Source organism: Pagrus pagrus, assembly GCF_965226575.1.
Source record: "Pagrus pagrus genome assembly, chromosome: 21".
Lineage (NCBI taxonomy): Eukaryota > Metazoa > Chordata > Actinopteri > Spariformes > Sparidae > Pagrus > Pagrus pagrus.
The window spans coordinates 15,879,266-15,898,671 of NC_140208.1; the positions used below are offsets into that span (position 1 = coordinate 15,879,266).

Below are 19,406 nucleotides of genomic sequence, written 5' to 3' on the forward strand. Positions count from 1 at the left end.
ATCTCACTTTTTCTGCCAATCTCTTCCAGCCTTTTCAACCCTCAGCCTTCAATCCTGTCACACTCTCCCGTTTCATTCCCCTATTCCCTCTCCCTTTCACTCACCCCCTCCCTCTGTTGTCACTAAGCTGAAGGAGGGAACTGAGAGCAAAGTATGTGGAGTCCCTCCCAGACTCTCCAGTGCGGGTTATTGAGGATCCGCCGCTCCACAGGCAGGCAGGCAGGCAGGCAGGCAGGCAGGCAGGCAGGCACACTGCTGCACCGGTGTGTCATTTCTTATCTCTCATCTCCTGCAGTTATAGAAACGTGGATCTTATCAAAGATACTGCCAGACGTCTGAATCCTGACAGGCTGGTAAATAGAAAAAGAAGGGAGGGAGAAGAGATAGTGGGGAGGAAGGCAAGTGGGGGCAAATGTGTCCAGTGCTGTAAAGTGGTAAAGAGGGGAGGCTGCAGTGAAGTGTGGGCTGGGTTAAACTGGCACTTTAAAAGAAGCTCACTTTGGCTTTTGTGCATTTAACCAGCAGCCAGACTGGGAGGCTAAGAAGGGAGCAGTTAGGGAGTGGATGAGACAATAGCTCCAGGGGGAAGGTGTGCTCTCTAACACTTGAACAAGTGTATTTTTAGCTCCACAACTCGTTCACTTTCCAGTTTTCTCTCCCACTCTTCCCTTGGTGGATGCTAGCCATGGGTAACAGTAGGGACAGGTTTGTGTGGACGGTGCTGCTGCTGCTGCCAGTCTTGGGACACTCTGAAGCTCTGCGAGATGAGTGGCTGCCAGGGACTTACACAGACACTGTTGCTAGTGCACAAACGTTCCTTGATGACTACAACAGAACTGCTGAGGAGGTGTTATTCTTCAGCGTCTCCGCCAGCTGGAACTACAACACCGACATCACAGACCACAACTCCAAGCTTCAGGTAAGACGACTCCTTGGGGCCAAATTTATAAAACTCTGTGTATGTTAAGGGGTAGAAAATCTGTGTACACACAGAACAGGAAGCATGCGTATGCAGTATTTTGGACAGATTAATAAACCCCATGTACGTCAGTTCCCCGCTCAGAGCCACAGGCTTTGGAGGAGTTAGAAACAAGTGGTCTGATTTCAAGCGAGAGGCCAAGAGGCGCATCTCTGCACACAGTGAGAGTGTGCGAGCTTCTGTAGGAGGAGAGGGCATTCCCGCGCACCCCCTGTTTGATGAGCGGTCATCATCACGGGCCAGAACATCAGTACGGCCCCTGAATACTCGCTCTAGCCTAAATTGCGCATTGCCAGTGTCCTTCAGCAATGCCATAGCAGCCACTTTATCATGTGGCACAGCCATTACGCACAGCCACAGCTCTTAAAGACGTGTGCCAGTACGCACACCAACTGAACCTTTCTCTCACAGCTGGTATGCAATTGGCCCGTTGAGATCAGCTCTCGCCAGCCACTGGCACCTCGTCCCCATAAATGCATGCATGGTCAAGGGCTTCTGTGGAGCTGAGCCCTGCATGACTTGGAGATCACCCCTATTCATCTCTCTCCAGAACTACATGCTCAGTTTCCTCCCAGTGCAGCCAACTCAGCTTGTGTGTTACTGGAAATATAAAACAGATCTGTGCGCCTGCGGAGCGAGCGTCTACAAGTTTTGAATACATTTCCAGGGGGTCTTACGTGCTATTATGTCGGCTGTTTATTAGTTTAACTGTCTGTTTTATGATATTTTCCTGCTTCATACAGTTTCTCCAGATGGACGCACTCGCTCCAGATTGCAGTTTCACACACACTTATAGTCTTTATGGTCTCATGAGGCAATATAAGCAGCCAATAAAACACCTCACCTTTGGCTATTTAGAGGCAAGCTACAAGACATTACATTAAAAGCAGGCTGTAATGGTGTTAACAGTTTTATCTCATCATGTGCCTAAGAGTCATTTGCATAAACAAAGAAGACAAGGCTACCAGCCATAAAGCAGGAAGCGTAGAGGTGTGTATCGGCTTGCCTTCAGGTGAAGGATATGTGCAAACAATAGAGTTACTCATCTGTAAACATGTGAAAGCAAATAATCCACATGACACACTCAGGGAAAAGTCCCTCTTTTCTGTTTTTTCTTTTTTTTCTGAGTGTGCTTGGACAGCTGTCACAACAGGATTTCAGTACACTACCCAGAGCTTTGGTCTCCTCACATATTGAACAGGTGTAGATGCTGCCCCCACCCCACCGGTGTCAACAGGGTCATGCTGCAGAATGCGTTCTGCTCTCCAGGATGAGCCGAGATGTCAGGTGAAAGATGAGCGGGCTTGTAGTTGCCGTGAAGGGGCATGATTTTTTTTTTTTTTTTTTTTTCCTGGGCGATTCAAAGATGGGATCAAAGTGGATCAGAGCACTGAGCTTCATCAGATGTGGCAGCCAGGGGGAGCACGGCAACTCAGCCTGACAGAGAAATGTTCGAATGTTGGCATTCAACTGTAAATCCTAGGCATTGAAGCTTTCAGAATAAACTAGCAGATTAGATCTCAACGTGTACAGTCCACTCATGCATTTAAAGGACACATGCAAACACACACACGCGCTTTCTCCACAGTCCCATGCAGCTTCGGAGGTGAGGGTAATTTGCTGCAAATGAGTCTCAGGTTAGACGTGCAGAGGATCAAACAGAGTCAGGATCGGCTCACAAGCTTCTAATCATGCTGAATAAAAACCGATGAGAGTGGATATCAGTGACTGATGTCCTTTGAACCCCAGTGTGCAGCCGTCTTCACATGTCACAATCAGACCTGTCACCCGAGGCTCAGTACGTCAAATTCAGTGCACACTGCCAGCTTTTTCTTGTGACTTGAATGTCAAGCTTAAGAATTACCTACACCGCGGTGGAGTTTTCTCAAAAGTCAGATACAAATACCTTCAAATAACTCTTTATTTTAATGTATTTACCTTTAAAAGAGAACGTGGAGGCTCCGTTTGTAAAGAAACTCTTACATAAGTGTTGCATTCAAGTCCACTTTTCAAGTGTCCAAAGTGTAAATGATTAGGAGGATTTGTTTATAGAGAAGTTACCTTGCTTGCCTATTAACAAATGAGAAGATCTTGAGAGGGGAAGACAATCAGCAGAACAAAAAAAGGCATTTCCGCCTTATCTTTACTGTGTTTCTTTATGTGAGTACGTGATTATCTGGGTGGATGGAGGATGGAGTGGATGAAGGCTGGCTGGAAAAAGCTATTGAGAAAAAGACTTGAGAGGAAGAGCACAAAGGTCAGAGTTAATACTTCAGCTCACTGCCTGTTATTTTAGTGAAGGCATGGGAAGAAGACAGATAAGAAAGGCTTCAATGAAAACATTAACCGGAATGAAGCTACTGACCTGTAGGTTTTATCAGGGTGTGTGTTGAGCAACTGGTAACTCACCACTCACTCATGGTCACATGGACGTTAGTGTTGGGGAAGAGATTGTCAAGTTTCCCAAGTTTATGACTAAACTAGCGCAGTCTGCACTCCTTAACTGTAACATGACACAAAGTATAGAGTCACAACGAGAAGTAGTCAAAACAAAACAATATCGCAATCTTTCCTAATTTTTTAAATGCACTGTGGACAATGGCCAGACTTGGACTAGCCAATGAATTTCTCCATTTTGAACCATTAGAGGTGCAATATGTAAGACTTTTAGTTCAAAAAATTCAAAACATTAAAAAAATGACTAAATATATCGACAGGATGTGAAGAAATTAAAGTTTTGACGTCTATGTATTGCAATGCAGGGATATCTATTGAAGTTAGCATGCTAATCAGTTAGCCTCTAGCCACATTGTCCCTCAAGAGATGGCAGACCAATAAAAAACAACACTACACGACACAACACGCCAATACAACCGCTAGCGACAGGGTTAAATGAGCGCGCTAGCTAAGGGCAGTTAGACAGTACAGTTACAGTTAGCAGCAGTTAGCGGTTACACTGGTGCTCTGCCGCCCCCTGTTTGTTTGGAGTACCTTTAAAAACTTAAGATTGCATTAAAGATAGACAGCACAGATCTGCAAGTCAAAGGTAAAGTTTGAAGCAGAAGTAAGAGGACATTAAATATCGAGATCGCCTCACAGGTAGATTGTGAATGACCTCTAGGTCGATCACAATCTTAAATCACCAGGTGGCCTGCCCCTTGCTGCATTACAATAAAACTCAGGCAAATAAAATGTCAGTGGTTCAGCACCAGGGACACATAGTGCAGTAACAATACAGCAGTAGGTCATCATTTCGAATAGGAGCAAATCAATGTGAAACACATGTACTATCTGCAGCAGCCTTGACTCCATCCATTCTTCCAGCACGGTCGTTGAGAACGCCTACAGTGTGTCCGTGACCTTCCTGAAAGCCATAAAGAAAAGCTCCTGAGATTCATTGAGGCCACATATGAGCATGTGCTCTTGAGCGATGAAGGCGTTTTTGAAAATATTATCCTTGAGGTCAGGTTATTCTGCCTCTGTCCTTGCCCCCGATAGACAGAAGGAGCACTTTTATTGAACCCAGGGGGAAGATGTGTTGGTGCAGCTGTCAAGGAATTTATTAAGTCCCAAGACGAAGACATGCTGTTGGTATGGGAGTTACATATCAAGACTGGGTGGCCATGCTAGGGCCTCGATCAGGCCATTTTGGAAACTGTTAAGAAAACCAAACTACTGGATAGGTAAACCAAAGTACAGGACAAATTAAAGTTACAAGATAAAGGCTTAAATAAAATTGCATTCATGAGTTGAGACATTTCACTGTGAGCCACAAGTATCAAGTTAACACAGTATGTACTCCTAATCCTAAACTATATAAAACTCAAGAATTTGAGTCGACTCAATCTTGTTCTTTCCCGTCAAATATGCCCCCTTTTTGTCCACCATCAGTTCCTCCTCCATCTTGGCCTCACTGAGCTGCAGGTGGTTAAACTAAACGACTGACTCCGCAGATTCATTTCCTCCTCTTAGATTGTGGCAGTAATTGCAGAAATGAGAAGATTTAGTGTCACCATTCACTTCCTCCTCTCGTCTTTAGGTAAATGCATCCCTTGAAGAGCAGGCCTTCGCATCAGCATGGGGGTTAAAAGCCAAGCAGGTCTTCACTGAAGCCACTCTCAATGCTCTCCCTGACCCTAAAGACAAGAAACTGGTGGAGAAGATCAAGATACTGGGAGTTGCCAACCTGCCCACAGCAGAAAGGGAAAAGGTTTGTTTGTCATTCTCTGAGAACCTGCTGTGAATTCTGGTAATCATATTTTGTGTTTTGAACAGCAAAAAACAGACTTTAAATCTCTTTTTCTTGTCTCCAGTACAACACAATTCTCAGCACCATGGACAATATCTATTCAACAGCTAAGGTCCATCCAGAGCCGAACGTCAGCTGGAGCCTGGAACCTCGTGAGTACATTTAGTACATAAATGCTCCGTTTTGAGGATCAAAATGCATGAACTCCGTAAAACAGATGTGTTGGAGATCTTGAAGGGAAAAAACAGGAACAGAGCAACTTTGAGGAATATGGAACAATGTGGAGGGGGAAGTCTAGAAAGAAAAACAGTTGTAAGTGGTTTAGATCGTATCTGCACGAGGGAAAGTAACAGGATGGGCAAACGACTTCAGAGAGGTCTCCAGAGGAAGTGTTATGGATGTGCCCATGGGTGTTGAGTAGAAAGCTATGGAAACAGCATGTCAGTAGCTTTTAACGCTGGCGATATGCTTTGCGAACAATGGCTCTTTGTTTCCCTGCCAAAAGTCATTGTGAGAAATACTTGCCAACACACACAATACAACAAGATGGCAAAAACAATTATTTCTACCTAAGAAATAAAACTTGTAAACATAAATAAGCGTAATTGTTGTTGTAATGCTGCGGTCCCCATTATAGTCATTGGTTTCTTGAACCTCAGAACAATCTTGGAAACTAGAAGGAACGTATGTGCTGCATGCTGTAACAGAGAACAAAGCGCCATTATAACAACAAACAGACCATTTCCACCATCATCTGTGGTCTTTCTCATTTTCTTCACCTTCGTTTCCTCCCTCTGGCACTTTGAAGATAAATGTTGTTTTACACGACGCTCAGAATGTCATGGAGTTGTCATAACTCAAAGCTAATCTCTAGCATGATGTGTCTGTTTCCTGCTGAGAGAGCATGAAGTCATCTAAACGCCAATATGTCTTGATTGTTTTAGGAAAAACTTACATTTTTTGCACATTTTTCTGTTTGTGCACCAGATTAGGTCAGCTTCCCTTCATATTTAGTCCTTTTCTGCATTACTGAGTCCTTGTTGTATGTTTTTTTTTTATCTTGCAGATCTCACTGATATCATGGCCAACTCCAAGAGCTATAAGAGGCTGCTGTACGTCTGGGAGGGCTGGCACAACGAATCAGGTGTACCACTCAGGGAGCACTATCCCAAGTTTGTGGAGCTCAGCAACAAAGCCGCTAAAGCGGACGGTAAGAACTTCTTTTGACCTTTGACACTGTGAACATGGGATTCAAGAAATAGCATTAGCAATAACATTTCATCCTGTTTAGGATTTGCGGACACTGGAGCTGACTGGCGCTCTTCGTACGAGACTGAGACCTTTGAGCAAGATCTCGAGCAGCTCTACCGGACCATTGAGCCCCTCTACCAGAACCTGCATGCCTTTGTGCGCCGCCAGCTCTACAAACAGTACGGCCCCAAGTACATCAACCTTAAAGGACCCATCCCTGCTCACCTGCTAGGTACGACGGAACATTTATGCTGCTAACACAGGGTTAGCCAGGAAAGCGAGGGTCTTTAATTTTTCCACACCCTAGATTTTTATTTTATTTAACCCTTTCATTAGGGAATTTGCCTAAACATAAACACTCATAATTTAATTCAAGCTTGAAAATCAATAAGCACTTAATCACACATGCTCGAGACAATACAAACTCAAATTATAAAAGAAATGGCAACACACCGTGGCAAGTCATTTTATGTGCTTATCTCGTTACTGTGAAGGAGGCATTTCCTACAGTGCCTCTGAGCGGAGTATCACATAACAAGCTAGGCTTTTTGCTTAAGTGTGTTTTCTTCCTCACACTCAGGAAATATGTGGGCCCAGACCTGGAACAATATTTATGGTATGATGATCCCATTTCCTGACAAACCCAACATGGATGTGACTGATGAAATGGTCAAACAAGTAAGTCAGGGGGAAAGAGTTTGTGCTTCTGGGATGACTTGGAAAAAAATAATAATTCTGTTGGCTCTCGCAGACAGTTACATCACCAGCAGTAATGCCACCATAAATCAGAAATCAATCCAACTTTCTCAGTATTTAGGTGATTATAATTCCAATGCTGACCTGATTTGTGACTTGTGTGATTTTGCTCTTCACAGGGATATAATGCCACGCACATGTTCCGTGTGGCCGAGGAGTTCTTCACCTCTCTGGGTTTGGAAAAGATGCCGCAGGAGTTCTGGGAAGGATCCATGCTGGAGAAGCCTGTGGGTCGAGAGGTGGTGTGCCATGCCTCCGCCTGGGACTTTTACAACCGCAAAGACTTCAGGTAAAAATAACTGATTTAGTTACAAGTGAGCTGTTTGAGTGATTTAATGCATTGCTAATGTACAAGCTGAACAGAGATACAAGATATAACGTAATTATTGTACTTGTAAAGGTCCAATTTTATGCTAATTTTCAGGTTTTATACCAGAAAATGTTTACATGCTTTATGTTCATAAAAGACATTTTTCTCATACTGTCCATTGCTGCAGCACCTCTATTCACCCTCTGCCTCAAAGCTTCGTTTTACTGCTTGTATCTTTAAGCCCAGTCTGCTCTGATTGGTCAGCACCTAAATGCCTGAGCATTGAGCTTGGACTTTATCCACTGTTTATTCAACTTGATAAGTCCAAAATCAATCATATTGCTATTTCCTCCTCTGTAGGATCAAGCAGTGCACCACAGTAACAATGGAGCAGCTCTTCACTGTGCACCATGAGATGGGGCACGTCCAATATTACCTGCAGTACAAGGACCAGCCTGTGGGCTACCGTCGTGGAGCAAACCCTGGTTTCCATGAGGCTATTGGCGATGTTCTGTCTCTCTCCGTTTCCACACCCAAACATCTGCAGACCATTAACCTGCTGGACACTGTAACCTCTGACAATGGTAAAGCAACAGAAATAAATCAAATCCAACCCTTTGAAACAGATGTGCACGAATTGCCAACATTTGGCAATTAGAATAAATCTTCTTATTCATCCTCAGATAATTCAAAAATTAAATGCGATATTGTGTTCCTCCAGAAACTGATACCAACTACCTGTTAAAGATGGCTCTGGAGAAGATAGCCTTCCTTCCCTTCGGCTACCTCATCGACCAGTGGAGGTGGGGTGTGTTCAGTGGACGCACACCTCCAGACCGCTACAACGCTGACTGGTGGTACCTCAGGTAAGCTGTTATGCAAAGGCTTAATATACTAACAATAGACATTTTTGGGAAACATTGATACTTACTTTTTTACCGAGAGTAACACAGATGACCCTCAATACTACTCTCATGTCCGTATGGGATGTAAGAAGCTAATGCTAGCTGGTTAGCTCGAAGTTGCACAAGGACTTGAAACAAAGAAAATAGCTAGCCACCCATATTCTGACCCATCTGTACTCTTCCTCTTGGCTCTGACCCTGCATTTATTTCTTACTCTAACCACCAAACCAACCATCTAAGAATAACACTAACCAAACAATGAACACTAGCCAATTAGAGGCAGAGAAGGAAGGGTCTTACTGGGATGCGTGAGAAGGAGCAATGGGTGTTTGTTTTCGGGATAAGGTGCCATCAGTAATTTTCCAGAACTTCATGTCTCCGTTATGTAACCCATACCAGTGTGCTCTAAATCTGTCTATTTCATTTTAAAGGACAAAATATCAAGGCATCTGCCCACCCACCAAGCGCACAGAGGACCACTTTGATCCCGGGGCGAAATACCACATCCCTGGAAACACACCTTACATCAGGTAACATCCTGTTCCACCCCCATGACAATTTAATAGTTTCCACGCAGAGGAGATCAGAACAATCGATCTGGGCTAATGGATACTTTTCCCAGCTGTGTGATTAATGCATTACTCGTACTGTCACATAGAGCTTTAACGTTTTAAATTTCATAAAATTGAGCCTCTTCAGCGCACAATCATGATGAGTGTGTGATTGTGTATGTGCCTGCACATTAAAACAAGGGTGGGAGGGATATTACAGTAAGGTAAGAGGAACATGAAAGAAGGGCCGGTGAGCTGGGACTTAAGTCATTGTGTGCTGAAATCTGGACTGAATTACTGGCACTTGAGTCCGCTCTTAGACAATACAGTAGGTCTACAATAGCAGGAAGCTTGTTGCAGAGGCAGGAGGATCTATAAGAAAAGCCTCTGACCCCAGCTGGTTTCTCTAACAATGTTAGGAATGACCATTCACTCAACACACACGTCGTGGTTGCTGAAACACATGCTTACAACATTTTTTATCATCTAAAGTAAAGGGTCATTTTTGATTTCTTAGTATTGGAGTCAATGTATTGAAGTTTGACAGAATTTAATAGTCTAATGCACTGAATTCTTCCCCCTTGCAGGTATTTTGTCAGCTTCATCCTGCAGTTCCAGCTTCATGAAAAACTGTGTGAGGCAGCTAATCACACCGGTCCCTTGCACACATGTGACATCTACCGCTCCGCAGAAGCAGGCGCCATTCTAAAGTTAGTAATCTGATTGGGCCTCCATTGTTTATTACACAGAGCACGAACAGTGGCTGATGGAAGCAGTGGTGGTGTAATACAATCTCTTTCTACCTCCTCCAGGAAAATTCTTGAAGCTGGCTCTTCCAAACCTTGGCCCGTGGTGCTCCAGGATGCCATTGGCACCGACAAGTTGGATGCCAACTCGCTGATGAAATACTTTGATCCCATTATTAAGTGGCTGGAAAAACAAAATGAGGGTGAGACGTTGGGATGGCCTGATTTCAACTGGGTCCCACCCATCCCTGAGGGCTACCCTGAGGATATTGGTAAGAGTACTGCTCCAAGTGAATGGACAGCAGGATAACAGAAGACGAAATACATTAACATTATCTGGAAGGATAAAACCAAGATAAGGGCTAAAGCTGCATTTTAAATAAATCAGCATGTAAGAGAGTGAGGATTATAATTTGGCTGTGCAAGATGGATCCGATTCACTGTTTCCCACAGGATTTTGTAAGACTATGATAGTAGGACCTGCTATGACGCAGGCATGCTCCCCAAAGGAACATTCTGCACATTTTTAAGTTAAATGCATCAATCTAGTGCACTTTGAGAACACTGACTCAGAATGAAAGATGCTTTGTGGAAACACAAGTTCATTCTGAACGTGGGCTGCCACAGTCGAGGTAATTAATGGGAAACAGTGGCGGTGCAACGGTGAAAATGTAAAATGTACCACAGTCTGGTCAAAGATTTTCTCTGCATTCACACAAGCAGAAAAGTACAACTTTCTTTTCCATTTGAAGCAAACGCCTAAAGAAACGAAGAGGCTAGGGCATTTACACATTCTAATTACTAGTCATGCATTGTAATTTTCTTAGATGTGGCAGTACTGTTCAGACTTAATGACATGGATCTTTATTTACAGCATTTCGGCTAACTTGGCCTTCTACTTGTTTACTTAGACAAGAATACAGATGAGCTTGATGCAAAGAAATTCCTAGACGACTACAACAGGACAGCTGAGGGGGTGTGGAACGCCTACACCGAGGCCTCCTGGAAGTACAACACCGACATCAACGAAGACAATAAGAAGGCGATGGTGAGAGCCTCTGATGGGCAGACTCCAATGAAATCACCTTAATGCTGTCCAAACATCCTCTATCATCAATCAGATATAAAGGACCTTTGCATGTAATGGTGATTTCGTGCATGAAGTAAAATAATCAATAAATTGATTGGTTAATCAAAACTGTGTCAATCAATCAACGATTGACTGAATCAATGAGTCACTAATCAATGTGTGAATGTTTCTATCTATGTAAGTACCCATCTGTCCTATTTATATAAAACATCCATCCATCCATCCATCCATCCAATCACTTTGCTTCTCTGGCATAGCATCTAAAAATAAAAAAGTTAAAGAGTATTCCTTATTCTGCCTTAGCTTCAGAAGAACCTGGAGATGTCAGCCCACACCCTGCAGTACGGAGAGAAGGCCCGAATGTACGACACCACTGACTTCCAGGACGCCTCAGTCAAACGCATCATCAAAAAACTCAGCGACATTGAGAGGGCCGCTCTGCCCGCGGCAGAACTGGAAGAGGTGTGGAAGAAATAGTTTTCCATTTATTTATTTATTTATTTCTTCAACACAGAGCTGCTCTGGAAGCAGAGATTGTTTGTTTTTAGCGGGGAAGCCTCAGTTTTCTCAGAAAAGCGAGACGTGTTGGCTGTAATGAACATAACTGCAATGATAGCCTTTGTCTGAGAGACATTTAGAAACAACAACCAACTGGCTAGTTCACTAGCTCACATTATCTAGCTAATGCGAGACCTTGTAGGTAGTAGGCGTAATGATGCTAACCCAAAATAGACAAAGTTAGATCTTACAGGTAGTGAAAAATGGACTGTATGTAGCAGACCATTGATGGAAAGCACTAAACTTTCCTCACAATGAGGCTACTAACATTAGCATGAATGCTTGCCATCAAAATACAATATCCAAGATGACCATTAATATCAGATGCCTGAAGTGTAAGCAAAACTACACTCAAAGGATAAGTATTAACAAACAGCTCTGCTAAATGCCGGAATGCTACAATAATGTTAACACAGGCAGAATAGCCGTCACAAACGTACCTCAGTCCGGGAAGTCGACCCAGCACGACAGTTAATCCAGGTATGTGTTCGCAGGTGTGTGCGTGCAGGTAACGTTAGCTGCGACAGTAGTGTGTTGCTGCCGCAGTTATTGAGCTCAGGGGCTGTGTGCGTAGTGCTACTGAGTTAGATGTCGGGATGTCAAGAGATTTTCTACAAATAAAGTTGGTTCTAGAATGACTTACCAACCCAAGCTTTAACACGCAATAACTTGAGCTCTTACCCTAAAACAGGCTTAGAGCTGTGCAAAAGCAGAGAAATCATTTCAGGCAAACAGGTAATTGTGTATCTCACACTCCTCACAAATCATCTTTAAGAGAGGAGATAGAAAGGCTTTCTTTAAGATATCTATGCTGGCTTCAAACATCTAACATTCAAAGCAAAGTTCAAACTATAGACTGTCTACTAAAGCGAATAAAATTAGCTAACATTAGCCTGCAGACTTAATGAGATAATATATAATCTAGAAAAAATTTTCTCTGGGTGCTCCCCGTTTAGATGAAACCCAGCCAGTCTAATATGAGTGTGGTAGAGAGACAGCATTTAAAACAGTTACAGATACACTGCAGATATAGGTGGGGTATACTTATGTTTTAAACCTGATTTCCTAGGAGCAAGAGCTTACATGAATCTGTTTGCTTGTGTGCAAAATGTGCTATGGTAATGAAGGGGAAGACACTTTTTGGACCAGACGCGGAGCTCTAGGAGCTTGTCAGACAAGTGTCCGCCTACGCAAGGCTGGTGCACTCAAAAACAACCTGTAGTATGTAAATTAAACATATTGTTTGGAGTAAAACGTTTTCCTCATCCAACTGGGCACCCTTTGGAAAGCTAACGTAGGTAGGTGTTTACCAAATATAAAAACCAGATGATTTCTGACAGTTTGTGTGTGTGTGGACGCCTTTACCTTTTCAGTACAACACTCTTCTATCAAACATGGAGACCAAATACAGTGTGGCTACGGTCTGCAGAGAAAATGGGAGGTGCCATCCCCTGGATCCAGGTAAAACTATAATATAAGCCAGTGTGAAGAGTTTTACCCCCAAAATATAAATAAAACAAATTATGAAGCAAATGTAACATATGTGCAAACAATAGTTAATACTTGAGATTACCAGATTATTAATGGCAAATTATTGTTTAATTAATAGATATAGTCACATTAGGCTTTTTTTTAAAATTATTATTATTAAAAAGCGTATACAGTAGGTGAAGTGTGTGTAATATAAGAAGGGGCTTTGTTTCAGATCTCCAGAAGATCATGGCAGAGTCCAGGGACTATGATGAACTGCTGTTTGCCTGGAAGGGATGGAGAGATTCTGCTGGCAAAGGACTTCGCGATCATTACAAGAGATATGTTCAGCTGGCCAACAAAGCTGCAACACTCAATGGTATGACCTTTAATTTCACATCCAATTTGAGAAAAATACAACAATAGCAGGTGGCTGGTTCGAATTCTCTGGGCTATACGTACAAAATTTTTGGAAATACACTTTTTTGGTATTTGCTTTCTTACTGAGAGTTACATGGGAGGATTATGCCACTTTCATGCCTGCAGGGTAAGACCAGTATGAATCTTCAGTTAGCTTAGCTTAGCACAAAGACTGGAAACAATGGGAACAGCTAGTCTAGGCCTACCATCACCTCTAAAACAAGTTATATCTTGTTTGTTCAATTCTGTACAAAAACTAAAAACTGTTCTCTGGAGTCTCCACTATTAGCTCGAACAATGGTCCTCAGTAGTCCGGCACAGAACCCCCTTGTTGTGTTGGTAGGACAGAACTTCAGCTCTGGTTCTGAAAACCTCGGTCCAAAGCTGCTGTGCAACGGGGTCAAAAACACCAACAGTCCCCCAGTAGTCTGGCTAGCTGTCCTGCTAATTGAGCTAACTAGCTAACAGTAACTACAGTCATGGAACAGAATACCCTTAGCAGCAGTTAGCAGTTACACTGGTGAGATGCTGCCCCTATTTGTTGGCAGTATGAATTCAACAGGGAGCCAATTCTTACATACTGCACCTTTAATTTTTCTGGATGTTTTTTGCTTCAGAAGCACCTTTTCTCAAAACCATGTTTGCATAACTGCATTGCCATCATTACTGACTTTGAAAAGACACCTCACTGATGAATGTTTTGATCCTTGGTACTGTCTATAGGTCACTCCGACAATGGGGCTTTCTGGCGCTCCCTGTATGAAACCCCAACCTTTGAGGAAGACCTGGAGACTCTGTGGAAGGAGCTTGAACCACTCTATCAGAACGTGCACGCCTACGTTCGCAGGGCTCTCTACAAAAAGTACGGCGCCAAGCACATAAATCTGCGTGGACCCATTCCCGCTCATTTGCTAGGTAAGAAACAAGGAGGAACTTTCTGGCTTTCAGAAGTTGAGGCTAAGGTCACAGGCCAAAACCACACTTCAGTCAGTATTTCACTATGGAATTTAAAGGATCTTAGCACAAACCCTCCTATTATGTGGAAGCATACCCCATTGACATGCTGTCGTTGGCTGTAGATGCGTTTGGATTTAGGCGGGATTAAATTTGCTTTCAGAGGAGCCAAGCGTGAGATTGTGTGTGACAGTTCCACACGGTTATGGATTGGACCGACTCGCAGTCACAAATCCCACTCGGTTTAAGACTGGCAGAGCAGAGGACGACTTGCCCCGTAGCCTTTTTTTTTTTTTAAATCGTAGAAATGCGATGTAAGAATGCTGTCTTCTGTCCTTTCAGGCAACATGTGGGCACAGACGTGGTCTGGCATAATGGATTTGGTCATGCCCTTCCCACATGCCACGCAGGTTGACGCCACTCCAGCTATGGTGGCACAGGTGAATGAACACATCAAGCAGCTTCTTCATAACGATCACCGCTGCAACAAAGAACACACACACATATTCCACCACCCGCTAGCAGGTTTAGAGGTCAAGGATCAGTTTATTTCTCTAAAGCGATGCAGATGTGGTCCAAAGTGGATCAAGCAGAATGAGGATAAGCAGTCATCCATAACTGACATGAAGTGTACTTAACGCATGAATATACTGTAAACATATTTTCAGTATCCTTTTAGAACTATCATTTATTTTGTGCAATCATCTACTTTCTAAATATCTCATCGCCTGCAAAACTGTTTATACATTCACACGGAAACATACACATCTTCACTGATGCTCTTCTTTTCCCGTTAAGGGCTGGGATGCCATAAGAATGTTCAAGGAATCAGACAATTTTTTCACTTCTCTGGGTCTGCTGCCTATGCCAGAGGAGTTCTGGAACAAGTCCATGCTGGAGAAACCTTCTGATGGACGACAGGTGGTGTGCCATGCCTCTGCATGGGACTTCTATAACCGCAAAGACTTCAGGTAAAATACGCCTTTCAGAACCTAACTGATTGATAGGCTATTGAGTGTGTGGTTGAGTACGCGAATGTTACGAAACACTTGTGATCTTAGCAACAAAACAAATAAGTACTGAGTTCAGCGCAATCAAGCACAGACATGATTTGATTGCCTGATGGGGATTTGTGTTGTGCTTTATTCCGGTGTTTCTTGATCAGTTGTTCCACGTTAGTTTTTAGAGGTGTAAGACTGCGTTAACTGTGTCTTTGTTTATGTCCCCAGGATCAAACAGTGCACCGTCGTGACCATGGATGACCTGATCACCGTGCACCATGAGATGGGCCACGTCCAGTACTTCCTGCAGTACAAAGACCAGCCCGTGTCCTTCCGCGATGGAGCCAACCCCGGCTTCCACGAGGCCATCGGCGACGTGCTGGCCTTGTCTGTGTCTACGCCCAAACATCTGCAGAGCATCGGCCTCCTGGACAAAGTCGATAGCAACTATGGTGAGTGACCACGACCGGGAGTGCGACCACAGTTCTGCAAAAACATTCTGCGACATTCTAATGTGACTTTGACGTTTCTGTCTCCTCCTCCAGAGAGTGATATTAACTTCCTGATGAGCATGGCGCTTGACAAGATCGCCTTCCTGCCTTTTGGATACCTGATGGATCAGTGGAGATGGAAGGTATTTGACGGACGCATCCCACCGACTGAGTACAATAAAGAATGGTGGAACCTCAGGTAATGTTCACTGGCATTTTTGCAATGACAAAGTGTAATGTTTACTATCTAGAACAATGAAAATGGATTATTAAAGGTGCAATATGTAAGAATTCCCCAGCCGTCATATTCATAATCAGTGGCAGCACTGACTGCAGTAACCGCTAACTGCTGCTAACTGTAGCTGTCCGTAGCTAAGTAGCGCAGTTATTCTCTTGATAATCTAAAAGTTGATTTTTGATTTTTTCCAACTAAAATTCTTACATATTGCCCCTTTAAAGTTAATCAGTAAGTTGTGGACTGAATGTGTAATTATAAATGATTTACTTGAGTGAACATTACATTATAACTTATCGCTTTACAGAATGAAGTACCAGGGACTGGCTCCACCGGTAGCACGTACTGAAGATGACTTCGACCCAGGTGCAAAGTTCCACATCCCTGCTAACGTGCCCTACGTGAGGTAAATACTCATGATTCGGCAGAACAGGCTGCCTGATAATTGAACACACTCTGATTGATAACTGCTTCAACACACTGTGGATAGATAAGATAAACACACTATAGAAGATAATGAGCTTTGATTCACATGTCCTGAAAAATCAGCCACCATCACAAACAGGTGACCAGTTTGTTTTGTGTTTTACTGAGTTTTTCTGGCATTTAAAGCCCCAGTCCTGACTGTACACTTTTTATGATCTTCAATCAGGTACTTTGTCAGCTTCATCATTCAGTTCCAGTTCCACAAAGCTCTCTGTGATGCTGCCAAGCACACTGGCCCTCTACATACCTGCGATATCTACAAGTCTAAAGAAGCTGGGAAGCTGATGGGGTGAGTACACGAAGAATGATACAGTATGCAACCACTGATTCTGTTTTTCACAAAAAAAATATCCTTTATGTATCATTCATATCCCATGGTGCATTGGGGGCGTGAAAAGCCTTGAAGTAATTAGAAGTGAAGTTAAATCTCAGCCCTCGTCACCAAAGCCTGCTGACTCATGTTATCCCAGCATGATTGGACAGTGTTCCACAAAGCTTCTCGTGATGTCATAGAGGACTGTGGAGGAGAAGCCCCATGACTGTCAGGACTCCACAAAGCTTTGCAAGAACTACTTGAAGAGCAAAGAAGCCAAAGGAGTCCTGACTGTCACAGACTTTCCTCCACAGTCTCCTCTGAGCTCAACCCCACTGAACATTTATTGGGGCATGTTAAGACTGAGAAAGCCAAGCGTTACCTGACATCATGAGAAGCTTTGTGGAAAGCCTCCAAATCATGCTGGGATAACATGAGTCAGCAGGTTTTAAAACAAACTTGTGGAGTCCATACCGATCAAATGAATGCTGTCATTTAAGCATAAGATGTTTTGATCCTATTGTATACATTTGCATACTAGAATTGACTAAGAAACTATGTATCTTATTATATATTGTATATATTTTGTTCCATTGAAAACAGACATGATTGTGTCTCTGTTGTTCTACTGCTGATATGTTATTTTAGTGTGTGTCTGTGCAGGCAGCTGGTGAAAACATGCTTTGTGCCACGTGTGTAATTATCTCTAAAACACACTCTTGCTGTCTCCTCTGACCCTCCTCTCTGACCTGTGTTAACATCTGCAGTGATGTGATGAAGCTGGGCTTCAGTAAGCCCTGGCCAGAGGCTATGACCATGATCACGGGCCAGCCCAAAATGACTGCCCAGCCGCTCATGCAGTACTTCAAACCGCTCATTGATTGGCTGGAGAAGGAAAACAACAACAACAAAGATGTTCGCGGGTGGCCCGAGTTCGACTGGAAGCCTTCAAGCTCCGGTAGGCCCAACACATTCATACATCTGCATACTTTGATCCTTCCTCAGAAACATAAATAAAAGCATGTGCATGTGGGAAAGCAGCAATTCGTGTTAACTAAGTTTTCCAAGCTCAAAGCCAAATGTTTTTTGTGCTCCTTTCCAGAGAAAAAAGGCACAACGTCTTCACATCTTCATGCAGACACATTAATTTTGTTTTTCTCCTGCTGCGGCTTGCAGGGAAATCAATCTCCTGCTCCTCTTGTTTTACTGATGAGATCCTGCTGAAAGGATGTGTACAGATTAGATTGATGAGATTCTGAGAAACAGAGAGTAAGAGGGAGAGCGAGGAAGGGATGGTGGGAGAACGAGAACCCAGCTGTTGTTGCACAGATGAGGAGAGAAATACAGAATTTAGATGCAAAAATATAAAACAGATGAGAAACAGGAAGAAAGTCACTTAGTTTCTTCAGACTACACTGGTTAGTTATGTGTCTTTGTCGACTGACAGCAACAACAGTGTTGTTAATGCAAAACAGCTACATATCCTGAATATCATCCAGTTAGAGAGCTGCACCAGCTCTATTTTCAGACCGGTTCAGTCCGACACGGCATGTTGATGTGCGCCATCTGTAGGTAGGAAGAGTAATATCTTGTGTATTTTTTCCAAAAGTAAGTCTTCCAGCTAGGGATGCAATGATTATAGATTGTGATGTTTCGGTTATTGTCTGAGTTATTGTTTCCCACAACATTTCTTTGTTGACTTGACTGTTTTTAAAACAGTTTCGACCTAAAAAACCTTTTTGAAACAGAAATAATACAGTACCCATATAATATAGAACAAAGGAAAATAAACAACGAGCGCAGAATTAGTAAAAATAATAGAGCACACAGAAAGTCGTGATCTATTTACAGTGAAGACAGGGCAGTTCACCACATGTTGTCCACCCTAGAGGGCACTTTCATGGCATCTTTTCGAACATGCCACCAGCTGTTGGAGGTTTTAGATTTGGACTGAAAGCTGCTGCTTGTTAAATATGTTCAATGTGAAACAATGAGCTTTTGAGTGCATGAAAACAATCAGCCCAGCATTGTGCTTACTTTGTATTTTCTGTGTTTGATGTTTCAGGCGATGTGAACTTCTTGGGTATGAACGTGAATAGCGCAGCTGCCGTAGCTGGCCAGTGGGTCCTGTTGGTCCTCGGTGTGGTCCTCCTGTTGGCTACTATTCTACTGGGCTACAAGTACAGGAAGTCAAAAAAGCGTGACAAGTCCTTATCCATGATGGAGCTGAAGCAGAAGGACTAGGTGGTGGCTAAAGTAAGGCCTGAATTACTGCAGCTAGCACAGTGCCAACCTCAATGTGAACATCAGTGTTTTTGTGTACTGTACAGAGCATCTGATCAAATTAGATTTTCTTTTGGTCTGCCTACTCCTTATCTAGTCTTGTATATTTATTGTATACATTTTGAGCCCAATTATATTTTGCCTATGCAAAGGAACATTACAATTTTGTAATTTATTTGCAATATTTGATGGTCTGGGAGGAAATGTTTTAAATGAATGTTTGTAAAGTCATTGATACATAAGATTTTTGAATATTTGATTTTGTTCTTTTTTTTCTGCATTTCTACAATAAAGACATGAAATATATATTCCGACTGTGTGTTGTAAATAAGACAGTATAGTATACAGTTTTTACCAT

The 19,406-nt window shown here is 43.0% G+C and overlaps 1 protein-coding gene across 1 annotated transcript; it reads left to right on the forward strand.

Annotated features, from left to right (window-relative positions):
* Nucleotides 1-237: 237 nt before the first annotated feature.
* ace (angiotensin I converting enzyme (peptidyl-dipeptidase A) 1) lies at nucleotides 238-19,348 on the forward strand. The gene is made up of 25 exons (XM_084342328.1): nucleotides 238-919; nucleotides 5,019-5,189; nucleotides 5,293-5,380; nucleotides 6,295-6,438; nucleotides 6,520-6,711; nucleotides 7,060-7,157; nucleotides 7,355-7,524; nucleotides 7,906-8,129; nucleotides 8,267-8,411; nucleotides 8,882-8,980; nucleotides 9,589-9,711; nucleotides 9,814-10,019; nucleotides 10,659-10,795; nucleotides 11,141-11,299; nucleotides 12,769-12,856; nucleotides 13,101-13,244; nucleotides 14,009-14,200; nucleotides 14,582-14,679; nucleotides 15,038-15,210; nucleotides 15,469-15,692; nucleotides 15,786-15,930; nucleotides 16,274-16,372; nucleotides 16,619-16,741; nucleotides 17,533-17,723; nucleotides 18,831-19,348. Exons 1-25 carry the CDS (start codon nucleotides 677-679, stop codon nucleotides 19,007-19,009), a joined length of 3,855 nt encoding a protein of 1,284 aa, XP_084198454.1. The 5' UTR covers nucleotides 238-676; the 3' UTR covers nucleotides 19,010-19,348.
* Nucleotides 19,349-19,406: the final 58 nt, after the last annotated feature.

Excerpts from the sequence above, each read along its gene's own strand:
- ace (XM_084342328.1), top strand. The coding sequence starts at position 677 with ATGCTAGCCATGGGTAACAGTAGGGACAGGTTTGTGTGGACGGTGCTG. Across the intron at positions 6,439-6,519 it reads CAAAGCCGCTAAAGCGGACG|GATTTGCGGACACTGGAGCT; the intron begins GTAAGAACTTCT and ends CATCCTGTTTAG. Across the intron at positions 10,020-10,658 it reads GGGCTACCCTGAGGATATTG|ACAAGAATACAGATGAGCTT; the intron begins GTAAGAGTACTG and ends TTGTTTACTTAG.